A 27,472-nucleotide genomic window follows, 5' to 3' on the forward strand; every position below is an offset into this window, starting at 1 on the left:
CTTCATTTTTCTTTTTTTATGATGCTTTTAGTTATTTGGATTCTCTTTTCCTTCCAGGTGAATTTGGTAACTAGTTTTTCCAAGTCTTCAAAGTAGGCTGATGGAATTTTGATTGATACCGCATTGAATCTGTAGATCAATATGAATTGTATTGTATATTTAATTGTACAATTGAATCTGTAGAACTGAGATCTTAACTTAACCTTCCTATCCATGGGCAGGGAATGTCTTTCCACCTATTTAGATCTTCTTTGATTTCTTTTAACAATGTTATGTAGTTCCCTGTGTACAAGCCCTTCACATCCCTAGTTAAGTTCATTAGATACCTAATGAATTAGATACCTGATCCTTTTAGTTGCTACTTTGGATGGAATCGTTTCCTTAATTGACTCCTCAGTTAACTCATTGCTTGTGTATAGAAACATAACTGATGTTTTTGTACACTAATTTTATAGACTGCCAGCTTGCTGAATTTGTTTATTAGCTTAAGTGACTTTGTTGTATATCTCTAGGATTTTCCAAGTATAGTACCCTGTCATCTGCAAATAATCAAAGTTATACTATTTGCTTTCCAGTGTGGATGCCATTTATTTCTTTTTTTCTACCTGATTGCTCTTGCTAGATCTTCTAATACAATGAATAAATAGTGATGACAGAAGGTATCCTTGCCTCATTCCTGATCTTAGGGGAAAAGCTTTCAGCCTCTCACCATTGAATAAAATATTGGTTATGGGTTTTTCATATATGCCTTTATCATATTGAGGATGTTACCTTTGATTGCTACCTTCTGAAATGTTTTTTATCAGAAAAGGATCCTTCTATTCCTGGTATAAATCCCATTTGGTTGTGGTGTATAATTCTTTTAATGCACTGTTGGATGTGATTTGCTAATATTTTGTTGAGAATTTTTGTATCTGTGTTCATCAGGGAAATTGGTCTGTAGTTTTCCTTTCTTGTAGCATCATTACCCAGTTTCTGTACTAAAGTGATATTAGCTTCATAAAATGAAGCTCCTTTTCCTCAATATTTTGGTAAAGTTTGGTTTGAAGTGGTGTTAGTTATTTTGGGAATGTCTGATAACATTCCCCTCTGAAGCCATCTGTCCCTGGACTTTTCTTTGCAGAAAGATTTTTGATGACTATTTGAATCTCTTTACTTGAGACTGGTTCGTTAAGGCCTTCTATTTCTTCTTTAGTCAGTGTAGACTGTGTGTTTGCAGGAATTTGTCCATTTCATCTAAGTTGTCTAGTCTGCTGGTATATACTTGTTCGTTTTATCCTCATGGTTTTTTCTTCTTCTTCTTCAGGGTCTGTAGTAATAACCCCTCTCATTTCTGATTTTATTCTTTTTTTCTTTGTCAGCCTAGCTAGTGGTCCACTGATTTCATTAATTTTCTCGAAGAACCAACTTTTGGTTTTATTAATTCTTTCAATTGTTCTTCTGTTCTCCCATTCATTTAACTCTGCTTTAATCCTTGTTATTTCTCTTTCTGTTTGCTTTGGGATCAAGTTCTTCTAGGTGAGCAATTAAGTCCTCAATTTCTTTCTTCTTCTTTAATACACACATTTAGAGCAATAAATTTCCCTCTCAGCACAGTCTTTGCTGCATCTCATTGATCCTGATATGTTGTATTCTCGTTTTCATTTGTCTCTAGAAAGCTACTGATTTCTCTAGCAATTTCTTCTTTGACCTACTCGTTGTGTAAGACTGTGTCATTTAATCTCAATATATTTGTGAAAGTTCTTGTTCTTTGATGGTTATTGATTTCTAGCTTCATTCCACTGTGATCAGAAAAAGCGCCTTGAATAATTTCAATGTTTTTGAAGTTAGAAAGACTTGTTTTGTGCCCCAGCATATGATTTATCCTGGAGAATGTTCCATGAGCACTAGAGAAGAATGTATATCCTGGCGTTTTGGTGTGTAACATCCTATATATGTCTGTTAAGTCTAATTCATTTATCAAATTGCTTAAATTCTCTATTTTCTTGTTGATCCTCTATCTGGTTGTTCCGTCTACAGAAGACAGTGGTGTGTTGAAGCCTCCTACTCTCATTGTCAAAACATCTACTGCTCCCTTTGGTTTTGCCAATGTCTGTCTGATATACTTTGGAGCTCCTTCATTGGAAACATAGAAATTTATGATTGTTATTTCTTCTTGGTTAACTGTCCCTTTTACTAACATATAGTGGCCCTTGTGATGTCTTTACATTTAAAGTCTATTTTGACTAATATTAATATAGCTACTACTGCTTTCTTTTGGTTACAGCTTGCATGGGATATCTTTTTCTATCCTTTCAGTCTATTTGTATACTTGTGCCTTAAGATGAGTCTCTTATAAGCAGTATATAGATGTACTATATTTCTTAATCCACTCTGCAAATCTGTATCTTTTAATTGGTAGGTTTAGTCCATTAATATTCAAAGTTACTACTGTAAAGGCATTTCTTGAACCTACCATCATACTCTTTGGATTTCATCTGTCAGGTCTATATATTCTTTCTCTTTCCTTTAGGTTACCCTTACTGGTACTCTTCAATTCTGTGCCCTCCCCCAGACCTCCCGTCTCCTGTCTTTTTTTTTTTTCCCAGCCAGCAGAACTCCCTTTAGTATTTCTTGTAGAGCTGGTCTCTGGTTGACATATTCTCTCACTCTTGTTTGTCTGTAAACATTATAATCTCTTCCTCAGTTCTGAAGGACAATTTGGCTAGGTACACAATTCTTGGTTGCAAATCTTTCTCTTTCAAGATCTTAAATATATCACACCACTGCCTTTTCACCTCCATAGTGCCAGCTGAGTAGTCTGAAATCAGTTTTACGTGGTTTCCCTTACATTTTAGTAGACTGTTTTCCTCTTGCCACTTACAGGATTTTCTGTTTCTCTTCAACATCCGACAGGCTGATTAGTATGTGTCTTGAGTAGGCCTATTTGGATTTATTCTATTTGCAGTTTGTTGGGATTCTCTGATTAGCACATTTATGCCTTTTATAAAGGTTGGAAGTTTTCCCTATTATAATCTCAACTAATCTTCTAGCCCTTTACTCTTCTCCTCTCCTTCTGGGGCACCAATGAGTCTTGTATTTGTGCACTTTGTTTTGTCCAGCATTTCCCTGAGATTCAATTAAAATTTTTCCATCTTTTTTGTCACTTGCTCTTGTGTGTTCAAAATCAGTTGTCCTGTGCTCTAGTTCACTTATTCTTTTTTCTCCCTCTTCAAATCTTTTGTGTTCTCCAGCATATTTTTTATTTAGTGTACAGCATCTTTAATCTTTGATATCTATTGTTTTTCTATTTATTCTTTCAAATTTCTCTCTATGCTCTTCTAGTGTCTTCTTTATGTAATAAGCCATCCCACTGATTTTATTTAATAACATTATATGAACATCTTTGATTAGTTGTTCCAAAATCTGTGTGTCGCTGGGAGCATAAATGAAATCAGAAAGAAAGACAGATGTTAAAGATTGAGATGGTATAATCTAGGAATGCCCAGAGTATATAATAATAGTGACTAAATGTACAAATTTTAAAAATGTTCTTGCATGAGGAAGAACAAAGGAATGTCATTACTGCAGGGTGCTGAAAATAGATGGTAATTAATATTTTAAAATCTCACCTGATGCGTGAGACTAAAGCAAAAAATGTTTATTTGGTACAAAATTTATATTTTGACTAGTGCATTTCCCAATATAACTTACGTAGATAGTTTGCCTGAACACCATAAGTACTTGGAATCTCAGGGAGAACATGAGATTTTGTTTGTTTGTCCAGAGTGATGCCCCGATGAATCCCAGAGTGATTCGATCAGTGAGTGGAAAAGTATTTGCAAAGCCCCCTTTGGGGAATGGTGAGAACGGGGAGAAATTCAATTCTTGATATCCTCACAAGCAGTGTGGACAACCAAAGCTATAGGCTGAGCCCCAGTCTTGGGGTTTGTTCATATGAAACTTAACCCCACAAAGGATAGGTCAAGTCTACTCAAAATTTAGGCCTAAGAGTCACCCCCAAGAGAGGCTCTTTTGTTGCTCAGATGTGGCCTCTCTCTCCAGCCAATGCAACAAGCAATCTCACCACCCTCCCCGTCTATGTGGGACATGACTCCCAGGGGTGTGGACCTTCCTGGCAATGTGGGACAGAAATCCTAGAATGAGCTGAGACTCAGCATCAAGGGATTGAGAAAAACCCTAGAATGAGCTGAGACTCAGCATCAAGGGATTGAGAAAACCTTCTCTACCAAAAGGGGAAAGAGTGAAATGAGACAAAGTGTCAATGGCTCAGAGATTCCAAACAAAGTCAAGAGGTTATCCTGGAGGTTATTCTTACGGCATTAAGTAGATATCACCTTGTTATTCAAGATGTAATGGAGAGGCTGGGGGGAACTGCCTGAAAATGTAGAGCTGTGTTCCAGTAACCATGTTTCTTGAGGATGAATGAATAAAGATAGAGCTTTCACAATGTGATTGTGTGATTGTGAAAACCTTGTGTCTGATGCTCCTTTTATCTACCATATCAACAGATGACTAGAACATATGTAATAAAAATAAATAAAAGGGGGAACAAATGTTAAAAAAAAAATCTGTGTGTCCTCCAGCATTTCATTAGACTGGACTGGTCATTAGACTGGACTGTATCTGACTGCATTTTCATATGGTTAATGATCTTCTGCTGTCTCCATGGCATGTAAATATCTTGATAGGGTTACTTTGGATGTTGATTTTCTTCGGTAGTCTAAAGCTCTGTATTTGTGGGATGGGTATGCAGTAGGACATGAAGTGTGGGGAGGGGCACAATAGTGAAGTGATAGGTTGCAATGCAGGTATATGCACAGATCACGGACTCTACACTGGTACCTGTGAGCACGGGGTGTGGATGTGTGGTGCGGAGGCCACTGGGGTGAGGTCCAGTTAGGGAAGACCTTGGAGCACAGGAGCAGGGCACGGTGTGGGGGACACAGAGGTAGGCAGGAGGTGGACAGGGGATCTGAACAGCTATACGGGGGCTGGTATGTGGGCACGATGTGGGTGGGGACATGAAGGATGGGGTGTGCATGTTGGTTCTGGTACAGGGGGGCCAGGATGTAGATGTATGAGTGTGTAGCGGCAGGGCACAAGTCATGGAGGTTTGGGACATGTGTTAGGGGTGGGTGATGAGGGTGGAGACAGCCCTGGCATGGGTCCATAGGTGCAGGAACAGACTTGGGTAGGTGCCCGCTTATGCAGGGTAGAGGCTATGTGGCACAAATGTGCCTAAAGGCACCTGCCACGTGTGGGAGAAAGGTATTTGTGCCATAAGGTGGGACAAGGGTGTGCACGTGTGCAGGGGGTGTGTGTGTGCATGTATGTTTGCAAGAGCCAAGAGTTCCGTCCACAGACAGGTGGCATTCTGGCAGGGAGGATGTGGCTATACTGGTATGTGAATCTGGGGGGCCAGGCACTGGTATGTGCAAGTCTGGGAGGCAGAGCCTCGGTGTGTGAGGGTCTGGGGGGTGGGGCCCTGGTGCGCACGTGCATAGAGCTCAGGGGCAGCAGGGTGGGACTGTATCTGTGTGGGCTGGGGAGGGGTGTGACTCGGATGTGCCAGTCAGTGCCCAGGCAGAACTAAGGGGGTGTGGCATGAGTGAGCACGTGTGCGTGTACATGTTTGGGGGAGAGGATGCTGATGTAGGCATGAGCAGAGCTTGGGGCAGGGGGGGCTGGGGGGTGATAAGCGACTATGTGGGGTGGGTGCAGGTGTGGTCCTAGTATGAAGGTGAGAGCCTGCAGCCCAGATGCATTGGTAATTGCCTGCAGGGGGCAGGGAGGCAGAGATGGAGGTGAAGGAGACGGTCCACAGGTCTCTGGAGGGGTGGGGTGAAGACTGTGTGCTTGCGTGGGAGAGGTGGGTCGAGCTGGGACAGGCTTGTGCACATGTGTGGGGTGGAGGATGTGGGGTGGGGATGCACTGAGAGGTGGGTCAGGGAAAGAGTATTTGGACTATGGTGGGGGTGTGGGGCTGGTCATAGGTTGGGGGGGGGTGCACATGAGGTAGTGTCCAAGGAGCATGGCTTGGCTTACTTCCTAGACCCAGTCTCTTTGTCTGTGATTCCTGATGGCTCCAGGCCTCCATCTGGAAATGACGTGCTAGGTTGTCCACACTAGCTGGCCAGTCTCCATTCTCTCATCTTAATTCTTCTGCTTCTTCAACCACGACCTCCCTATGTGATGTAGAAGATCCTCCCAGTGCACTTACACCCTAGAATCACTCTCCTGGTCTTTTTCTGTCCCTTCTCTAGCTGTTCTTCGGAGCAGGGGTAAACTTGACCTATCCTATTCCACCATCTTCCCAGAAGTCCTGCTAAAGCACTTTTATAAAGGTATGAGAAAGCCAGCTTCATGACAAGTCCATTTCTGAACAGGAAGCCTGAAAGAGGAGCAGAAATTTTTTGCTCAGGCAACAAAATCACGTCATATACTTGCATGCCATTTACAGTGACCACTAGGGGTTCAATGCACATATATCAAATGGTTAATGAAAAATGGTATTTGTCCTCCACATATCCACTGCAGATCAACCTGAAATTCTAGAATTGTGCCTCCAAGGTGTGACACTGCCTAGGGCTAGGAATGGCCTCAATAGGAACTTCCTTTAAAGCAACATTGGGGAAAAAACCCAATAGCTTAAAGTAGTGTTTCCCAAACTATGAAGTAAGAATAACTACCTAAATTAATATCATTAAACCACCATCAGTGAGAACCTTACTCCTTACTCCCTCAGTTCTTCAGATACCATCATGCTAGCCTGTGGATAATACTTGTCTAAAGTACACTGATTTCCTTTATAACAAAGGGAGCAAGCAGGCATGAGACTCAGAGCTGACACTAGGAGGTGAATCAACACAGAATTTAATAACCTTTTTATTATATTAATTTTTAGACAACTTCTATTTATGGCAAACTACTAATTTTCTCATTTTTGGTTCTGATGGGTTTTTTTGTAAATGGATGTATTTAAATAAAAGTGGCTTGATTTAAAGAAAGATATTAGGTGGAATTAAGTAAGCAAATTATAAAGATGGAACTCAACTGATGAGAGCTGGCTAAGGTACATGTTGACTACTGAAGTCTTGCTTTGGGGACTGAGGGTGAGCCAACAGTTGAATGAGTGAATCAACATATCTAATCTAGGGCAAGACTTTGAAATGACTGGCATCCAAGAAAAAGTTTCTATTAATTATAAAGATACTATAAAAAAAAGGATTTGCAAAGTCCCCTTGGGGAACTGGGGAGAAAGGAAGAAATATTCAACTTCCCCATCTGGGAAATTCCCCTGATATTCTCGTAAGCACGGGGGACCAATTCAATAGGCTGAGCCTTCAATCTTGGGACACACCCTTATGAAGCTTATTCCTGCAAAGGAGAGGCTAAGCCTATTGATAATTATGCCTAAAAGTCACCGCATAGAACCTCTTCTGTTGCTCAGATGTAGCCTCTCTCTCTCTCTCTCTATGCCAATTTGGCAAGTGAACTCAGTATCCTCCCTCCCACATGGGACATGACTCTCAGGGGTATAAATCTCCCTGGCAATGTAGGATCCGACTCCCAGAGATGAGCCAGGACCTGACATCATGGGAATCAGAAAGCCTTCTTGACGAAAAAGGGAAGAGAGAAATGAAACAAAATAAGGTCTCAGTGGCTGAGAGATTTCAAGCAGAATCGAGAAGTTATCCTGGAGGTTATTCTTATGTATTATATAGATATTCCTTTTTAGTTTATGGTGTGTTGGAGTGGCTAGAGGGAAGTACATGAAACTGTCCAACTGTTTTCCAGTTCTTGTACCTTGACTCTTGACTGTGTAACTAGCTTTCACAGTATGACTGTGTGATTGTGAAATTCTTGTGTGTGATTCTCCTTTTATCCAGGGTATGGAGAGATAAGTAAAAATATATAAGGATAATAAATAAATAAATAAACAATAAGGGCGATAAAGGGTGAAAATTGGGTAGACTGAAATATTGTAAGCCAATGAGAGGGAGGGGTAAGAGGTATGGGATGCATGAGTTCTTTTTTTTTCCTCTTTATTTCTCTTTCTGAAGTGATGCAAATGTTCTAAAAATGATCATGGTGACAACTCGGTGATGATATTGTTAGCAACTGATTGTATAATATGATTGGACTGTATGTATGTAGATATTTAAAAAAAATTTTTTTTCTTTAAATTAAAAAAAAAAGATTCTAAAGATACCATTTGTCCTAGCTGAATTAGTATCATTTATTTCATCTAAGATCAACCCTGCCAGAGGGAAATCCCTGAAAAGTTGTTGAACAGTAATGCAGTTGATAAAAATCTTTGATAAAGATTATATAACTATATTGCAAAAAAAAAAAGTCAGTTACCTGTGTTTGTATGTATCTACTTCTGGGTGTTTTGTTTTGTGACAATGATATCTATCTATCTCTGTCAATACTACATTGTCTTAGTTAACCTACCACTCCTGTAAGTCTTAAAATTGGGTAGACTGTAATATTAGTGATCAATAAGAGAGAGTAAGTGATATGGGATGTGTGAGGTTTTTTTCTTTTTCTGGAGTAATGCAAATTTTCTAAAAATGATCATGGGCTAAATATAAAACTATGATGACACGGTAAACCACTGATTGTATACTTTGAATGGATTGTATGGCATGTAAGGATATTTCAATAAAATTACATTAAAAAAAATGTTTCAGGGCTTGCAAATGTAGTTCATTGGTAGAATTCTCACCTGCCATGTAGGCGACCCAGGTATGATACCCAACCCATGCACCCCCCAAAAAAAACACAAACAAGCAAAACAAACAAACAAACAAAATTCAACAAATGGTACTGCAAAAACAGGATACTTACATGGAAAAATAATGAAATGTGACCCTGCCATAAAGCATACAAAAAAGAAAGAAAAAAAAAGTTTCACTTTTTAAGAAAAAGAAAAAGATCACCCTGTATGGCTTCTTAAAAAGAGACTGAAAAGACAGGAACAATGCCCTGTAATTTTATATAGCTTAATGTAATATCTGGATACATCTCAGACTATGGTGGTCTGATAATGTAAAAGTATTGTTAGTACTTGAGGGTCCGAAGGGGAAAGAAAAAAGGAACTATTAAACTTACCTATCTGGGAAACCCCAAGTAGCCTCTCAACCATTGTGGACTCCCAAGAAAATAGGCCAACCCCAGGATTTTGAGGCTTGCCCTGTGAACCTTATTTCTGTGGTAGAAAAGCTAAGACTCTGTATAAGGAGGCCTAAGAGTTGCTTCCAGGAAACCTCTTTTGATGCTCAGATGTGGCCTCTCATTCTCTGAGGCCAACTCTGCAAGGAAAATTATTACCCTTACTACATGGGACATGACATTCAGGGGTGAAAGTCTCCCTGACAATGTGGGGCATGGCTCTCAGGAATGAGTCTAGTCTTAGCACTATGGGATTGACAACGCCTTCCTGACCAAAAGGGGGAAAAGAAATGTAATAAAATAAGGCTAAGAGAGATCAAATGGAGATCAAATGCAACTTTCAGTTAGATAGTACAAATAGCCACGGTTTGCTAAACTCCAGTCAACATCATTCCTATTAACTCTTAAGAACAGCCAGGGCTCAAACAGGACTTATTAAAAAAGTCTCATTGTTCTAGTTTGCTAGCTGCTGGAATGCAACACACCAGAGACGGATTGGCTTTTAATAAAAGGGGGATTTATTTTGTTGGTTCTTCAGAGGGAAGGCAGCTAACTTTCCACTGAGGTTCTTTCTTATGTGGAAGGCACAGGATGGTCTCTGCTGGTCTTCTCTCCAGGACCCTGGGTTCCAACAACTTTCCCCAGGGTGACTTCTTTCTGTATCTCCAAAGGCCTGGGCTGAGCTGCAAGTGCTGAGATGAGGAATGCCGAGCTGCTTGGCTGTGCTACATTGCATTCTCTCATTTAAGCACCAGCCAATTAAGTCAAACGTCACTCATTGCAGCAGACACGCCTCCTAGCCGACTGCAGATGTAGTTAGCAATAGATGAGGTTCACGTACCATTGGCTTGTGTCCGCAGCAACAGAACTAGGTATGCTCACCTGGCCAAGTTGACAACTGAATCTAACTAACACACTCATGCATTCAGTTTGCTTTCCTGGAACCTATAATTTCCAGAGTGTTCCTAGGCCAGATAAATTTTGAAACCCAAAGGGTTTCACTCCAAGATTATCAACTAATTATATCCCCATATTCTTTAGTGTTGACACCCCTTCTTAACAGGAAAAAGTCAGAACAGGAATTGCCTAAAGATCCCTATGGACTGGGAGAAGGATCAAAGGAGAAGGAGTTAAAACAGAGAAAATAGGATTTTATAAATAAGTATGACTGCTGAATCATTATATTGATACTTCTCCTAGTCTCCAGCTTTTTGAGCAGCCAGAAGGAAAAATCTGAAATAGTGGAATGGTAATCCATAACAAACTTTGAAATCTGGTAACTACTTGTTGAAGTGTGTTTTGAAAACTGTGATTTGAAAAATTTTTTTTTCTCTGTATATATGTTTTATTTTACAATAAAAATTTTTTTAAAAAGATCGAAAGGGAAAATAAGGTACTCTTCACAAGTAAACTCAAAGAGAAGCAGTGGAGCAAGCAGAGTGCAAAATCTTTCAAAATATAACCCCAAAGGTACCCTACAGTCATCTGATAATCTTACCTGCTCAAATCCATTGTAAATGTATGTAAATGGAAGTAAACAGAACCTCATCTGAAAATATTCAGTAACCAGTTTAGGACAAACAAAAGCAAATATCACTAACTGATCAACTGCGATTCCCAACCTGGTAAACCTCCTCAAAGGAATGGTTCTTTTAGCCCTAGAAAACATCGTTATCTAGGCCCTCAATACTTAATTCTTTTTTTTTTTAATTAATAAATTGTTTTTATTGAGAAGCTGTAGGTTTACAGAGAAATCATGCATAAAATACAAAGTTCCCATATACCCACCACTCACATGCAGTTTTCCTTATTATTCACATTTTGCATTAGTGTGGTCCTTTTGTTACACATAATGAAATGATAATAATATAATTATACTATTAACTATAGCCCTCAGTTTACATTAAGGTTCTCCGTTTCATACACTCCAGTGATTTTTTTTAAGTTTTATGCTAACATATTTACAGTCCAAAATTTCCCCTTTTAACCATATTCACATATATAGCTCTGCAGTGTGAGTTATATTCACAATGTTGTGCTACTACCAACATTATCCCATTACCAAAATTTTTCCATCATCCCAAAACAGAACCACACCCCTGGTATCTATTAACCTGTATTTTAGTTTCTGATTTTATGAACTGGCTTATTCGAATTATTCCAATTAGTGAGCTCATACAATATTTGTCCTTTTATGTTTACCTTATTTCGTTAAACATGATTTCTTCAAGGTTCATCCATTTCTACTGCATGTATCAGAACTTAATTCCTTTTTATGGCTGAATAACATTCTACTATGTACTTATGCCACATTTTGCTTAGCCATTCATCTGTTGATGGTCCTCTGAGTGCTTCCATCTTTGGGCAATTGTGAATAATGGCCACTATGAACAGTGGTGTGCAAATATCTGTTCAAGTCTGTGCTTTCAATTTCGTGGGTATATACCTAGACATGGGATTGCCACATAATATAATAATATGGTAATGCTATATTTAACTTTCTGAGGAACTGCCAAACTATCTCCCACAGCGGCTGCACCATCTTCCCCCAACAATGAACCAAGTGTTCCTATTTCTTCACATCCTACCTAATGCTTGTTATTTCCTGTTCGTTTGTTTCTTAAATAGTAGCCATTCTAGTGGGTACAAAATGGCATCTCATTGTGGTTTTGATTTGCCTTTGCCAAATGGATATATTGAGCATGTTGTCCTATGTTTGCTAGCCATTTGTATCCCTTTTGGAGAAATGTGTACTCAAGTCCTTTGCCCATTTTTTAATTGGGCTATTTGCCTTTTGCTGTTCAATTATAGGTTTTATTTATATATTCTGGATATTAAACCCTTACCGGATATGTGGTTTCCAAATATTTTCTCTTGTTATGTAGTTGTCTTTTTATTTACATGAAGTATGCTGAAGCATACAAATTTTTAATTCTGAAGAAGTTTCATTTATCCAATTTTTCTTTTGTCGCTTGTGCTTTTGGTATAAAGTCTAAGAAACCACTGCCTAACACAAGGTCCTAAGGAAGCTTCCTGTTTTAGTTTTCCAGCTCCTAAAAAAAAAAAAAAAAACCACAATGGGTTGGTTTAAAAAACATGAAATTTATTGACTCACGGTTTTCAAGCTAGGAGTAGTCCAAAAGCAAGACGATGCTTTTCTCCCAGAAGATTGGGGCATTCTGGGGCTGGTGGCCAGCAATATTACCATCCTGATTTTTCTGTCAATATAGCAATGCACACAAAGGTATCTTCTCCTTTCTCTTCCAGGTTCCACAGACTTCCAGCTCCTGGTTGCTCCCCCTGGCTTCTCTTTTCTTTTTCAATTTCCGTTGTTTATAAGGATTTCAGCCATACTGGATTAAGGCCCATCCTCATTCAGTTAGGGCATACCTTAATTAATAACATCTTCAAAGATCCTGTAATTGACTCACACCCAAAGGACCAGGAATTTGGACCTGGCTTCTGGGGTGGGGGTGGGGGCATAATTCAACACTTTCCTATATTACTTTCTAGGAGTTTTACCGTTTTGGCTCTATGAGCTTTTATTCATTCCGAATTAATTTTGTACATGGGGTTGAGGTAGGATTCCACCTTCACTTTTCTGCATATAGATACCCAGTTTTCCCAGCACCAGACTATTCTTTCCCCATTGAGTGGACTTGATACCCTCGTCAAAAATAAACTGGCAACAGATGTGAGGATTTACTTCTGCACTCTGAATTCAATTCCACTGGTCTGTAGGTGTATCCTTGCACCAGTAACACAAAGTTTTCATTATTATAACTTTGTAATAAGTTCTAAAATTGGAAAGTATGAGTCCTGCTACTTCAATCTTCTTTTTCAAGATGGTTTTGGCTATTCAGGGCCCCTTTCCTTTTCATACAAATTTTATGATGGACTTTTTCATTTTTACAAGGAAGGCTGTTGGAAATTGGGTTGATATTTAGTTGAATCTGTACAACACTTTGGAGAGAACTGATATCTGGATATTTAGTCTACCAATCCATGAAATACAGAATATACTTCCATGCATTTAATTCTTTGTCTAGCAATGCTTTGTCGTTTTCCACGTACAAGTCCTCTACATCCTTGGTTAAACTTATTTCTAGATATATGATTCTTTGCACTGCTATTGTAAAAGGATTTTTTCTTAATTTCTTCTTCAGATTGCTCATTATTAGTGTACAGAAACACTACTGACATTTGATATTTATCTTGTACACTGTCACTTTGCTGAATTCATATATTAGCTCTAATAGCTTTGTTTTAGACTTTTCAGGATTTATTTTTATATATAGGACCATGTCATTTGCAACTAGAGAGAGATTTACTCCTTCCTTTCCAGTGTGGATATCTTTTAATTTAATTTCCTGCCAGTACAATGAGAAAACACAAGTAACTAATATCAGAAATGAAAGGACATTGTTACCGAGCCCATAGAAATAAAAGGGATTATAAGAGAATACTATGAACAACTATATGCCAACTAATTAGATAACCTAGATGAAATGGACAAATTCCTAGAAACATACAAATTGCCTAAACTGATTGAAGAAGAAGTCGTTTCTCTCAGTAGATAGTAACAAGTGAAGAGATTTGAATAAGTAATTAAAAACCTACCAACAAAGAAAGCCCAGGCTTCACTGATGATTTTTACCAAACATTTCAACTTGCTCAAACTCTCCCCCAAAATTTGTAAAATGGGGGAACAGCAACTCATTTTATGAGGCCAACATTACCCTCATATAGAAGCCAGATAAAGATACCCTAAGATAAGAAAATTACAGACCAGTATCGTTCATGAATAGAGATGCAGACCAAATCCAACAGCATAGTAAAAGAATTATACACCATGATCAATTTTTTCATTCTAGTTGCTCCAAAACACTGGAGACTAAAAGAAGTATCAATATAAAGATTCAGCAGTCATACTCATTTGTTAAATCCTATCTTCTGACCCACTGTTTAGGAGTACTTTAATTTTTTTTATCTGTGAATTTTCCAGTTCCCCCTGTTATTGATTTCTAGCTTCAGTCCATCATAACTGGAGAAGAAACACTGTATGATTTCAATATTTTAAAATTTATTGAGACTTTTTTGTGACTTAACATATGGTCTATTCTGGAGAATGACCCAGGTACACTAGAGAAGAACATGTATTCTGATGTGTTAGGTGAAGTGTCCTGCATGTTTGTTAAGTGTAGATGGTTTATAGTATCATTCAAGTTGTCTATTTCCTCACTGATCTCTGTCTAGATGTTCTATCCATAATTGAAAGCTGTTTGTCGAAGTCTCCTATTAATGTAGAACCATCCATTTCTGCCTTCAAATCTGCCACTATTTCCTTCCTATATTTTAGGGCTCTGCTGTTAGTGCCATAATTGTTATGTCTTCTTATTGAATTGGCCCCTTTATCAGTATATAATGACTTTCTTTGTCTCTCGTAACAACTTTTAACTTAAAGTCTATTTTACTGGCTATTGGCATAGCTACCCTGACTCTCTTTCAGTTACTATTTGCATGGTTTATGAAAGGATTTTTCCATCCTTTCACTTTCAATATTTAGTATCATTCAATTTAAGCAGAGTCTCTTGTAAACAGCATATGACTGGTCATGCTATTTTTTTTATCTACTTTGCCAATCTCTGCTTTAGACTGGAGGGTTTAATCCATTCACATTTAAAGTAACTACCGATAATGCAGGACTCCCTTCTGCCATTTTGCTATCTGGTCTTTGTAAGTGTTATGCTGTTTTTGTCCCTCAATTCTTCCCTTAATGCCTACTTTCATATACATTTGATTTTTTTTTCAGTGTACCATTTTGAATCCCTTCTCTTTTCCTTATGCATACATTTTTAAATATTTTCTTTGAGGTTACCATGGGGCTGAAATTTTACATACTAATATAGAACAACCATGTTTGATTTGATACCAATTTAACTTCAATAGCACACAGAAATACTTTACCCCATTCCTCTCCTCACTTTTTTCTTGTACCTGTTATTCTGTATCTTTATATACACTGTATGTCCAAAACATGGCTTTATCATTACTCTTTATATGTCTGCATTTTAGAACTTGCAGAAGTAAAAAGTGGAGTAACTGATGAAAAAATAAAATATAACAATATTTAGCATTTACAATTACCCACTATGGTTACCTTTACAGCTTATATCCACTGTCTAGTATCCTTCCCTTTCAGTCTGAAGAATCCTTTTAGCACAGAATGTAGGGTAAGATCTAGTAGTGATGAACTGCCTCAGGTTTTGTTTATCTAGGAATGTCTTGATATTTCACTCATTTTAGAAAGGCAGTCTTGCCAGATATAAAATTCTTAGTTGGCAATTGTTTTCTTCTAAACTTAAAATATTTTATCCCACTGCTCTGTTGCCTTCATGGTTTCTGAAAAGTAATCAGCACTTAATCTTACAGGCCTCACTCATCTATATATGTTGCTTCCCCCTACCTACTCTCCCTGCTTTCAGAACTCTCTCGTCCTTCTTGGCATAGGACAATTTGATCATTATGTGTCTAGGTATGGTTCTCTTTGAATTTATCCTGTTTGGGATTTGTTGGGAATCTTGTATCTGTATATTCATGTCTTTTGTTAAATTTGGGAAGTTTTCTGCCATTATTTATTTGAATATTCCTTCTGGCCCTTTCTCTGTTTCTTCTCTTTCTGGACTCCCATAATGTGTATACTGGTAAGGCTGATGGTGTCCCACAGGTCTCTTAGGCTCTGTTCATTTTTTCTACTCATTTTTCTTTCTGCTCCTTAGTCTGAATCATTTCAAAATTGCCAAGTTACTAATTCTTTCTTCTGACAGCTCCCATCTGCTTTTGAAGCCCTCCAGGGAATTTTTCATCTCGGTTATTTTAGCCTTCAACTCCAATATTTCTTATTTGGTTCCTTCGTAAATTTTCTCTCTCTAAAGCACCCCCAGAGAACCTCTTTTGTTGCTCAGATGCAGGCTCTCTCTCTCAGCTAACACGACAAGTAAAGTTACCCGAGGGACATGACTCCCAGGGGTGTAAACCTTCCTGGCAACATGGGCCCGAAATCCTACAATGAGCTGGGACTCAGCATAAAGGGATTGAGAAAAACATCTCGACCAAAAGGGTGAAGAGTGAAATGAGACAAAATAAACTGTCAATGGCTGAGAGATTTCAAGCAGAGTAGAGAGTTTATCCTGGAGGTTATTCTTAGGCATTATACAGATATCACCTTTTTAGTTAAGGTATAATGGAGAGGCTGGAGGGAAGTGCCTAAAATGTTAGAGCTGTGTTTCAGTAGCCATGTTTCTTGAAGATGACTGTATAATGATATAGCTTTCAAAATGTGACTGTGTGATTGTGAAAACCTTGTGTCTGATGCTCCTTTTATCTACCTTATGGACAGACAAGTGAAACATACGGATTAAAAATAAATAAATAATAGGGGAACAAATGTTAAAATAAAATGAATCTAGTATTGAAATGCTAGAGACCAACGAAAGGGAGGGGTAAGAGGTATGGTATGTATGAATTCTTTTTTTTTTCCTTTTTCTTTTCTTTTTCTGAATTGATGCAAATGTTCTAAGAAATGATTGTGATGATGAATATACAACTAAGTGATGATATTGTGAGTTACTGATTATGTACCAAGAACAGAATGATCATATGGCAAGAATGTTCATGTTTGTATGTTGTTATGTTTAAAAAAAAATAAAAGAATTTCTCTCTTTATTGAGATTCTCATATTATTTATTCATCATTTTCTTGATATTATTTAGGCCTTTCTCTGTCTTTTCCTTTACCTCCTTCGGTGTGTGAGGATCATTTTTTTCAAAGTTAGTGTTAAATATGTCTAAAGTCTGGTCTTGTTTGTTGATGGTTTCTGAATTTTTATTTGTTTCTTTTGAATGAGTCATCATTTCATGTTTCTTCCTGTTTTGTTGCATTGTATACATTTTAATATTTAATTTGTTAACTCTGGAATTTAATCCCTGAGCTGTCTGTTCCTTAAGTTTGTACTCAGTGATATGACTAAGATATCTTTGAATGCCAGTAGATAACAAAAACAAACAAACCAATTATAAAAAAAAAACGCCTTTCACAGTCTTTGAAAATTGGCTCTGCATTGGATGGTACTCTCCTTCAGAGTTTAGCCCTTCTCACCAAGAAGATCAGCCACAGGCAAAAGTGAAGTATAGTGTCTGCTCTTGCTTCTCTGAGCCTGTGTCTTATCCTGGACTTGTCCTGTCTCACAGCCTAAGGAATTCTGTTGTTTACATGACTCTGTATGTCCCCTCTATTCCCAATACACACAGAACAGGCTCTCCTCCAGAGTACTCTCATAGATTTAAGGTAGGTAATCCTTTGCCCCAGGCTGCTTTGACTAAAAAGCTGTTTCTTACACTGCTTTAACTTTGGCATATGTCTGCTGTGCAAGTTCTGGGAAATGAACTCCAGACAAGTGCCTTGGTTCACTCTTTCAGGATGCCACCCAACAGTGTGACACCAACATACAGGGACCCCAATATGAGCATAGGGGTTACTCTACTTCCTCTGGAACAGGGCCAGGGATCACAATGGTACACCGGCTGGCTCCACATCACCGAGAAGGGACCATAAGTTTCTCCTTATGGAGTTTTGTGGGGTGGGTGGGTTATTTATTTATCTATCTATTTATTTATTTTAAAATACTAAAAAACACCAAACAAACGCAAACATTCTTAACTTTTGATCATTCCGTTCTACATATATAATTAGTAATTCACAATATCAACATATAGTTGCATATTCATCATCATGATCATTTCTTGGAACACTTGCATTTATTCAGAAAAAGAAATAAAAAGAAAATAGAAAAAAATTCATACATACCATATCCCTTACCCCTTCCTTTCACTGATCATTAGCATTTCAATCTAAGTTTATTTCAACATCTGTTCTCCCTATTATTTATTTTTATTCCATACGTTTTACTCGTCTGTTGATATGGTAGATAAATAAAAGGAGCCTCAGACACAAGGTTTTCACAATCACACAGTCACACAGTCACATTGTGAAAGCTCTATCATTATATAATCACCTTCAAGAAACATGGCTACTAGAACACAGCTTCACATTTTCAGGCAGTTCCCTCCAGCCTCTCCATTACATCTTGGTTTTCTTTTTTTTTTTTTTTTTACATGGGCAGGCACCAGGAATCAAACCCGGGGTCCTCGGGCATAGCAGGCAAGCACTCTTACCTGCTGAGCCACCATGGCCCACCCTCCATTACATCTTGACTAACAACGTGATATCTATTTAATGTGTAAGAATAACCTTCAGGATAACCTCTCGACTCTGTTTGGAATCTTTCAGCCATTGACAGTTTATTTTGTCTCATTTCACTCTTCCCCATTTTGGTCAAGAAGGTTTCCTCAATCCCTTGATGCTGAGTCTCAGCTCATTCTAGGGGTTTTCTCAATCCCTTGATGCTGAGTCTCAGATCATTGCAGGATTTCTGTCTCACGTTGCCAGGAAGGTCCACACCCCTGGAAGTCATGTCCCACGTAGACAGGGGGAGGGCAGTGAGTTTGCTTGTTGTGCTGGCTGGAGAGAGAGGCTACATCTGAGCAACAAAAGAGGTTCTACTGGGGGTGACTCTTAGGCCTAATTTTAAGTAGGCTTGACCTATCCTTTGTGGGATTAAGTTTCATATGAACAAACCCCAAGATTGGGGGCTTTGGTAGTCCACACTGCTTGTGAGAATATCAAGAATTCAACTTGGGGAGGTTTGAATTTTCCCCCGTTCTCACCATTCCCCAAAGGGGACTTTGCAAATACTTTTTCATTCACTGTTCAAATCACTCTGGGATTTATCGGGGCATCACTCTGGACAAACCAACAAAATTTCATGCTCTACTCAAGGTTCCATGTACTTGTGGTGTTCAATTAAGCTGTCTACATAAGTTATATTAGGAAATGCACTAGTCAAAATAAAAAATTTTGTACCAAATAAACATTTTTTGCTTTAGTCTCACACATAAGGTGAAAATTTAAAATAGTAATTGCCATCTATTTCCAGCACCCTGCAGTAATGACATTCCTTTGTTCTTCTTCATGCAAAAATTTTTTAAATTTGTACATTTAGTCACTATCATTATACACTCTAGGTGTTCCTAGATTATATCATCTCAGTCTTTATTGTCTATCTTTCGCTCTGATTTCACTTGTGCCCCCAGCCTTCCTCCCTCTATCATTCTCACATTCAGCTTCATTCAGTGTTTTAACATAGATGTATTACAGTTAGGTAGTATCGTACTGTCCATTTCTGAGTTTTTACATTCAGTCCTGTTGCAAAATCTGTACCCCTTCAGCTCCAATTACCCAAAATCTTACCCTATTTCTATCTCCTGATGGTCTCTGTTACCAAGGAAATATTCCAAGTTTATTCACTAATGTCAGTTCATATCGGTGAGACCATACAGTATTTGTCCTTCTGTTTCTGGCTAATCACATTCAGCATAATGTCCTTAAGGTCCATTCATGTTGTTACATACTTCATAACTTTATTCTGTCTTACAGCTGCATAATATTCCATCGTATGTATATACCACAGTTTGTTTAGCCACTCATCTGTTGATGGACATTTTGGCTGTTTCCATTTCTTTGTAATTCTAAATAATGCTGCTGTTCTGGTTTGCTAGCTGCTGGAATGCAACACACCAGAGACGGATTGGCTTTTAATAAAAGGGGATTTATTTTGTTAGTTCTTCAGAGGAAAGGCAGCTAACTTTCCACTGAGGCTCTTTCTTACGTGGAAGGCACAGGATGGTTTCTGCTGGTCTTCTCTTCAGGCCCTTGGGTTCCAACAACTTTCCCCGGGGTGATTTCTTTCTCCATCTCCAAAGGCCTGGGCTGAGCTGCAAGTGCTGAGATGAGGAATGCCCAGCTGCTTAGGCTGTGCTATGTTGTGTTCTCTCATTTAAGCGCCAGCCAATTAAGTCAAACATCACTCATTGCAGAAGACACGCCTCCTAGCCGACTGCAGATGTAATTAGCAACAAATGAGGTTCACGTACCATTGGCTTATGTCTGCAGCAATAAGACTAGGTATGCTCACCTGGCCAAGTTGACAACTGAATCTAACTAACACAGCTGCTATAAACACTCGTGTGCAAATGTCCGTTTGTGTCCTTGCCATCATGTCCTCTGAGTAGATACCTAACAATGGTATTGCCAGGTCATAGGGCAATTCTATATTTAGCTTCCTGAGGAACCGCCAAATTGCCTTCCACAGTGGTTGTATCATTTGACATTCCCACCAAGAATGGATAAGTGTGCCTCTTTCTCCACATCCTCTCTTGTTGCTTTCTGTTTTATTGACAATGGCCATTCTGGTGGGTGTGAGATGATATCTCATTGTGGTTTTGATTTGCATTTCTCTAACAGCCAGGGAAGTTGAGCATCTCTTCATGTGCCTTTTGGCCATTTGTATTTCCTCTTCTGAGAAATGTCTGTTCAAGTCTTTTGCCCATTTTGTAATTGGATTGCTGTCTTTTTGTTGTTGAGCTGAACAATCTCTTTATAAATTCTGGATACTAGACCTTTATCAGATATATCATTTCCAAATATTGTCTCCCATTGTGTAGGCTGTCTTTTTACTTTCTTGATGAAGTTCTTTGAAGCACAAAAGTGTTTAATTTTGAGGAGTTCCCATTTCTTTCTTTAATGCTCTTGCTTTGGGTGTAAGGTCTAGGAAACCCCCTTTCTGGGGTTTCTGTTGTTGTTGATTTTACCTTTCCCACATTTCCTATAGTTTTTTTTTTCTTTACATGGGCAGGCACCAGGAATCGAACCCAGGCCTCTGGCATGGTGGCAAGAACTCTGCCACTGAGCCACCGTTACCCAGTCCTATAATTTTTAAAGGTATGTCTTCCTGATTCTGTCCTCACTCAGTTACTGCAACCTTTAACTATTTCCTAGTTTTGAGGAAGAAGACTGCCAGTTTTTGCTAGTTATTCAGAGTCTGTGGGGGAACAACACCTGTCTCATCTTGGTTGACTGGAAGTCCAACATTTAACAGTGTTAAAAGCAGTGAATGCAATGCTTTAGCACATAATAAGAAGATTTAAAGAATCTCTGAGTGCTAATTCTGCTTCAGTAATGGTGCTAGACTGGGAGTACAAAAAGAGTGGACTTTATCTATTGTGAAAGAATTATAACCCAGTCTGGTTTGTGCTTAGAGTCACTGTTCTAGTTTGCTAGCTGCTGGAATGAAATATATTAGAAACAGAATGGCTTTTAAAAGGGAGAATTTAATGAGCTGCAAGTTTACAGTTCTAAGGTCAAGAAAATGTCCCAATTACAAGTCTATAGAAATGTCCAGTCACAGGCATCCAGGGAAAGATACCTTGATTCAAGAAGGCCAATGAAGTTCAGGGTCTCTCTCTCAACTGAGAAGGCATGTGGCGAACACAGTCAGGGCTCCTCTCTCAGCTGGAAGGGCACATGGCGAACATGGCGTCGTCATCTGCTAGTTTTCTCTCCTGGCTTCTAGTTTCATGAAGCTCCCCAGGAGATATTTTCCTTCTTCATCTCCAAAGGTTGCTGACTTGTGGACTCTGCTTCGTAGTGCTGCAGCATTCTCTGCTCTCTCTGAATCTCTCATTCTCCAAAATATTTCCTCTTTTATAGGATTTCAGAAACTAATCAAGACCCACTCAAATGGGTGGAGACATGTCATTCCCTAATCCAGTTTAACAACCATTCTTGACTAAATCACATCATCCAGGGAGATGATCTCATTACAGTTTCAAACATACATTATTGAATAGAGATTATTCTACCTTTATGAAATGGGATTTATATTAAAACATGGCTTTGCTTAGGGGGCACACTTCCTTTCAAACCAGCACAGTCACCCATGAGACTGGGAGCTAAAATGCAGATTCCTGCATTCTATTCCCGGAGTTTCGAATTCAGTGGGTCTGAAGTGGGGCCTTGGAAAGTTGCCCACTTAGAAAGCTCCCAGCTTATTCACATGCACAGCACATTTGCGATCTACTGATTCAAACTATTCTTTTTAATCTGTAGTCAGTAGTAAAAAACATCTCTCTGCTCTTAAAAATGTACAGAGCAACTGAAGAGAAATAAGAGTCATGTCAGACTATTTCAAAACATTAAAACAGGAGTTGGCCACGGTGGCTCAGCAGGGAGAGTTCACACCTGCCATGCCGGAGACCTGCTTTGATTCCCAGTGCCTGCCCATGCAAAAAAAAAAAAAAAAAAAGCATCAGGAAAATATGGTCTTGTGTATATTTTCTAAGAAAGAAAGCATTCTATAAGAGGACTATAAAAAACTGGAAATGCCAAAATGACACCACAATCACTCAACAACACTGCTTAAAGGGAAATCTTGGTTACCCATTAAATCCCCCAAAGCAACTTGGCTAGCAAAAAAAAGTATATGGCCTCTTACTTGTCTAGATAATAAGCTGCTCACTTATTCAGAGTAAAATTAGTACCCATTTTAACTGATTTTATACAAGCTTTCTCACCAATATAGCTTCCTTCCCTGTTCTTACACAACAGTTGTTTTAAAGGATCAGCCTCTTGGATTTTGTAGCAATTGCTCATGTGTTAAAAGCCACAGACGAATACGAGCAATACATGAATTCACAGAAGCACACCTACACAGTTTCACCAATTTCATCAAAAGGTTAGGAAAACACAATCCCTCCCCTGGCAGCTATAGATGCTTCCTAAAACTGTAATAAACAGACTCTAAAGTCCACTTGGAAAGATTCTAAATTTGAAAAAGTTTTTTTTTGTTAACTATGGAAAACAAAGCATACAAGAATTGGCCTCCTGGCTTTACAACAAAGAACACATTTCAAAAATACTCTTTCCTATCACAATCCCTGATCACAAAGACAGAAGAGACAGTGACAGTACTGGAAACAATTCCTAGCCGTGGAGACCATGCCCACCTTTTCTTTCTTTCTGGTGAATGGGGTATCATTCCCAAACCACTACAAGGGTTGCCACCCAGTTACCTCTTCCCCACCAAAAACATGTATCCACCTCCAAAAGGCCTGTTAATTACAACTGGCCTTCTCCTCCTTGACTCCTGCCTCAAAGAGGGAACCCCTTCCATATTTACCAGTAGGATCCCTCTCTCAGAGCACCTGGCCATCATCTTTCTGCTACAGACTCTCCTCTCTTACATCTTTAATATTTTCCTTGCCACTAGATGGACCACAGCCCACCCACTCACTACTCAGTGGCTATGTCAGTCATATCTTCTGCCTAGTCACAGAACACATCTGAGTGTGTAAATCCTACATTCACACCTTCTCATTTAAAGTTACCACTACTCCTTTTGTCATTCAATGAATATATTATTAGAAGACACTGTGCTAGTACCAGTAGAAAGAAAAGGTAGAAATATGATTTTAAGATACTTTACCGCTCTCATACATATTAAGAGAAGAAAAGGAGGAAGATTAAAAGAAGTCACCATAAAATATACTTTAGTTCCTGGAGCAGGGAGGTCAGAAGGGCCTCTTTCTGTCTAGAGAAATCCTGGAAGAGGTAACAATTTTAAGTCAGCCTTGATGGTCAAAATGCAGCTGTTTTCCTTTCCAATCCACTCTGTCCTACAACCCTGCTGGAGTACACTAAATCATGTTATGTTACTTTGATGTGGAAACCCTTCAACAGGTCTCTACTGACAAATCAAAGCAAAGGACTCTGATGGGCAACAAGGCCCTGTGAATCAGCCCCAGCCTGCCTCTGCACATAGCCCATTCAAATGCGGTACATCAACTCTCATCAATGGAAACTTCATACAATGCTTTCTAGACATCCTGGAACTCCTTGCCCCCACCTTTGCTTAGCCACCCCTCTTGCCAGCCCAGGGCCACAAATGTGGTCGTTTGGTGCGCAATCTATGCAGTTGTATATGGCAGTCATAACTATGCTCATCAAAATGCTTAGTGTTTTGTGGTATTTTAGGTGGTTTTTAAAGAATATTTTCCACAATGAGCATATATTACGTGTCTAAATACTGAGTGAGAAAAAAGTACACACAGGAAATCTTCATTCTACTCTTCAAACCCTAAAGTGAAGACTATTTTCTCTACGAAGCCTTCTCTGAGTTACTTATCAAGAAACAGTCTTGGATGCATGGGTATTTCAGTGGTAATATGCCCACCTTCCGTAGGGAAGACCCAAGTTTAATTCCTGGACCATGCACCCCCCAAAAATAGAAGCAATCTATGTCCTCCTTATTCTTAAGACTTTGGACTTTATTATTACTTTGACATAGACCTTCCTGTATTACAGCTGCTATATCTCTCTTATACCTGTCATGTCACAGGCACAATACTAGGGACTTTTACTCATGTTATTTTATTTAATCTCCACCGTGAGTCTAAAAGGTAGTTACTACCATCCCTGTATTATAACAGAGGAAGCTGAGGCTGGATAAAGGCAAGGAACTTGCTCAAGGCAAGGAACTATCCAATGGTTCTTGCAAAGTTTACATTTAAATCCAGTGTAGTCTGGCTTTAAAATCCTTAACTCCAAAATACTTAGCAAATGACTAAATGCCTTTTCCAGTACTAGCCTCTGAGTGTCTTAAGTGGGGAGACAATATCTTATTGATCTTTGTACACTTGGATGCCTAGCCTGTGGTGTCAATCAAAAGTAGAAACTCAGGGCGGTGCAATCGTGGCTCAGCGGCAAGAATTCTTGCCTGCCAAGCAGGAGATCTGGGTTTGATTTCCAGAGCCTTCCCATGCCAAAAAAAAAAAGTAGCAACTCAAAGATTATCTTTTCATGACTAAGTAAAAGATTCACTTCTTGGAAAAAATGGTAGAATGTTGACTGTGATGTTGTGACTCCTAAGACAGCAAGCAACCACCCAACCAGCAAACCCTGTAGGTTCTAGCTTTAAATGAATCAAAAGTTATGCTGTCTCCACAGCTCTACTATTTCACCTTAGTCTCAGTCTAGACCATTACCATCTCTGAACTATTCTCCCTCTTTCTACTCTTCTCCCCACAAATCTATTCTTAGCAAGTCAACCTGAGATGGGACTGTGTTGTGTTACTCCTTTACATAAACCCTTCAATGCCCCTTCCCTTCTTACCCTACCCTACATGGCTGTGCTTGAATAGGTTCTCCACACACAATGCTAAGCCTCCTCTTGTCTCTACCTCCCTTTCCTCACTAGCCCCCATCCACACTGGCTTTCTTCTATGCACTGGCTGTTTCCTCTGCATAGAATGCCCCTTTCTCTAGATTGCTGCATGGGTGGCTCCATATCAACACTTAGGGCTCAGGTACAGGGTCACCTCTTCAGAGGTATTTCTTCAACATTATTTACTGAAGGAACCCACTGCTATTCTCTGTCTCAGGTTTGCATATGCAGTAAGGGCAATGAGGAAACAACTTGCAATTTTAAAAAAATGTGTAATTTCAGCTGTCTCTCCAATTAGATTGTAAGCTCCATGAGAGTAGAGATCACACTACATTCTCAGCACCGGAATCAAGGAGGGCATTCAAATGTCCTATGTCGCTATTGAGCCAAACTGGATATAAAACCAAACTTTATAAACATAACGTTTATTTAAACACTTTATGTGGCATTATGACAATGTCAAGCAAATTTATTTGGACTCCAATAACTAAGCACTCAGATAACATTAGGCTTAGAGCACAGAAGCCCAGAGATGGCTTAAAAGTTCATGTAACTCCTGAAATCACAATGCTTCATTCAAAGCTATGTGCACTTTGATGAGGAACAGGTCAGAGGCTCATCATATTCACAAATGAGAGCATGATACCAAGTGTGCTGGTTTGAAAGGAAGTATGCCCCCTAAGAAAAGCCATGTTTTAATATAAATCTCATTTCTTAAAGGTAGAATAATCCCTATTCAATACTGTATATTTGAAACTGTAATGAGATCATTTCCCTGGTTGATGTGATTTAGTCAAGAATGGTTGTTAAACTGGATTAGGGAATGATATGTCTCCACCCATTTGAGTGGGTCTTGATCAGTTTCTGAAGTCCTATAAAAGAGGAAATATTTTGGAGAATGTGAGATTCAGAGAGATTCAGAGAGAGCAACACTACAAAGCAGAGAGTCCACCAGCCAGCGATCTTTGGAGATGAAGAAGGAAGGCGCCTCCCGGGGAGCTTCATGAAATAGGAAGCCAGGAGAGAAAGCTAGGAGATGATGCTGTGTTCGCCATGTGCCCTTCCAGCTGAGAGAGAAACCTTGAACTTCATTGGCCTTCTTGAACCAAGGTATCTTTCCCTGGATGCCTTTGATTGGACATTTCTATAGACTTGTTTTAATTGGGACATTTTCTCAGCCTTAGAACTGTAAACTAGCAACTTATTAAATTCCCCTTTTAAAAAGCCATTCCATTTCTGGTATATTGCATTCCAGCAGCTAGCAAACTAGAACACCAAGAAAGACATAGAACAACTGAACAAAGAAATTATAAATCATGCTTTCTTTAGAAAAGCCATGCCTCTATGTTGTGTGTGCTTCAATTTTAAACATCCTTTGAATTCACAGCCATGAGATCGAGAAGAAGCCTTTAAGTATACAAATGCAGTATTTTAAAAAGTATCGTTTAAAAAATATCATTCTTGATTAATTTCAACAAAAATCAGAAAATACACATCACTTTCAATAAAAATACTCATCATCTGATAGGTATTAACTCATTCAATGAATTAAAAAGCTTACCTCCTGACATGGGGGAGAGGTATTATTATGCCCTAACCACGCTGTCACCAGCCTTCATTTAATCCTGCTTTATCTTTTACCCTCTAATCATTATTTTTAAATGCATAAATACTTACCATAATGTGACTGAAATGCCTGTGGTTTGACAACCTGATTACAGTCGTTACACACCACCAAGTAGAAATCATCATGGGCTGGACAGTGACCAAATATTGGCATGTCTGCAACAAAGAGACAGAGCATTACTCACTCATCTGGTTCTAAATGATATGAAACTATTTGGGATGGCAATACTTTCTAGTGTGGCTGCCTTCTTATAAAGTGCACCAGGATAATTGCTACTCCAGTTTAAAACTGATATGGTAGGCCATGATTATTAAGAGAAAAATCAATCAGGCTTACAATGACACATTTATAAAAAGTTAAAAATAAAATTCACCAAAAATCATTAGTATGAGGTGAAATAAAAATCTATTAAAATGCAAACAATGAATAATTCTTACAACGAAGTAACCTTCGATGAACTCTAAAAGGGTTCTGGGGAAAAATTTGCA

At 38.8% G+C, this 27,472-nt stretch overlaps 1 protein-coding gene across 6 annotated transcripts in view; it reads right to left on the minus strand.

Moving 5' to 3' along the window:
* Positions 1–27,472, minus strand: part of ATXN7 (ataxin 7) — a 150,108-nt gene that overhangs the window by 77,585 nt on the left and 45,051 nt on the right. For all 6 annotated transcript variants that reach the window (XM_077128785.1, XM_077128786.1, XM_077128788.1 and 3 more), the window contains one exon: positions 27,035–27,139. In XM_077128785.1, the coding sequence (XP_076984900.1) occupies positions 27,035–27,139 (105 nt within the window). The remainder of the gene's footprint in view (positions 1–27,034; positions 27,140–27,472) is intronic.

Source organism: Tamandua tetradactyla, chromosome 15 (genome assembly GCF_023851605.1).
Source record: "Tamandua tetradactyla isolate mTamTet1 chromosome 15, mTamTet1.pri, whole genome shotgun sequence".
Lineage (NCBI taxonomy): Eukaryota > Metazoa > Chordata > Mammalia > Pilosa > Myrmecophagidae > Tamandua > Tamandua tetradactyla.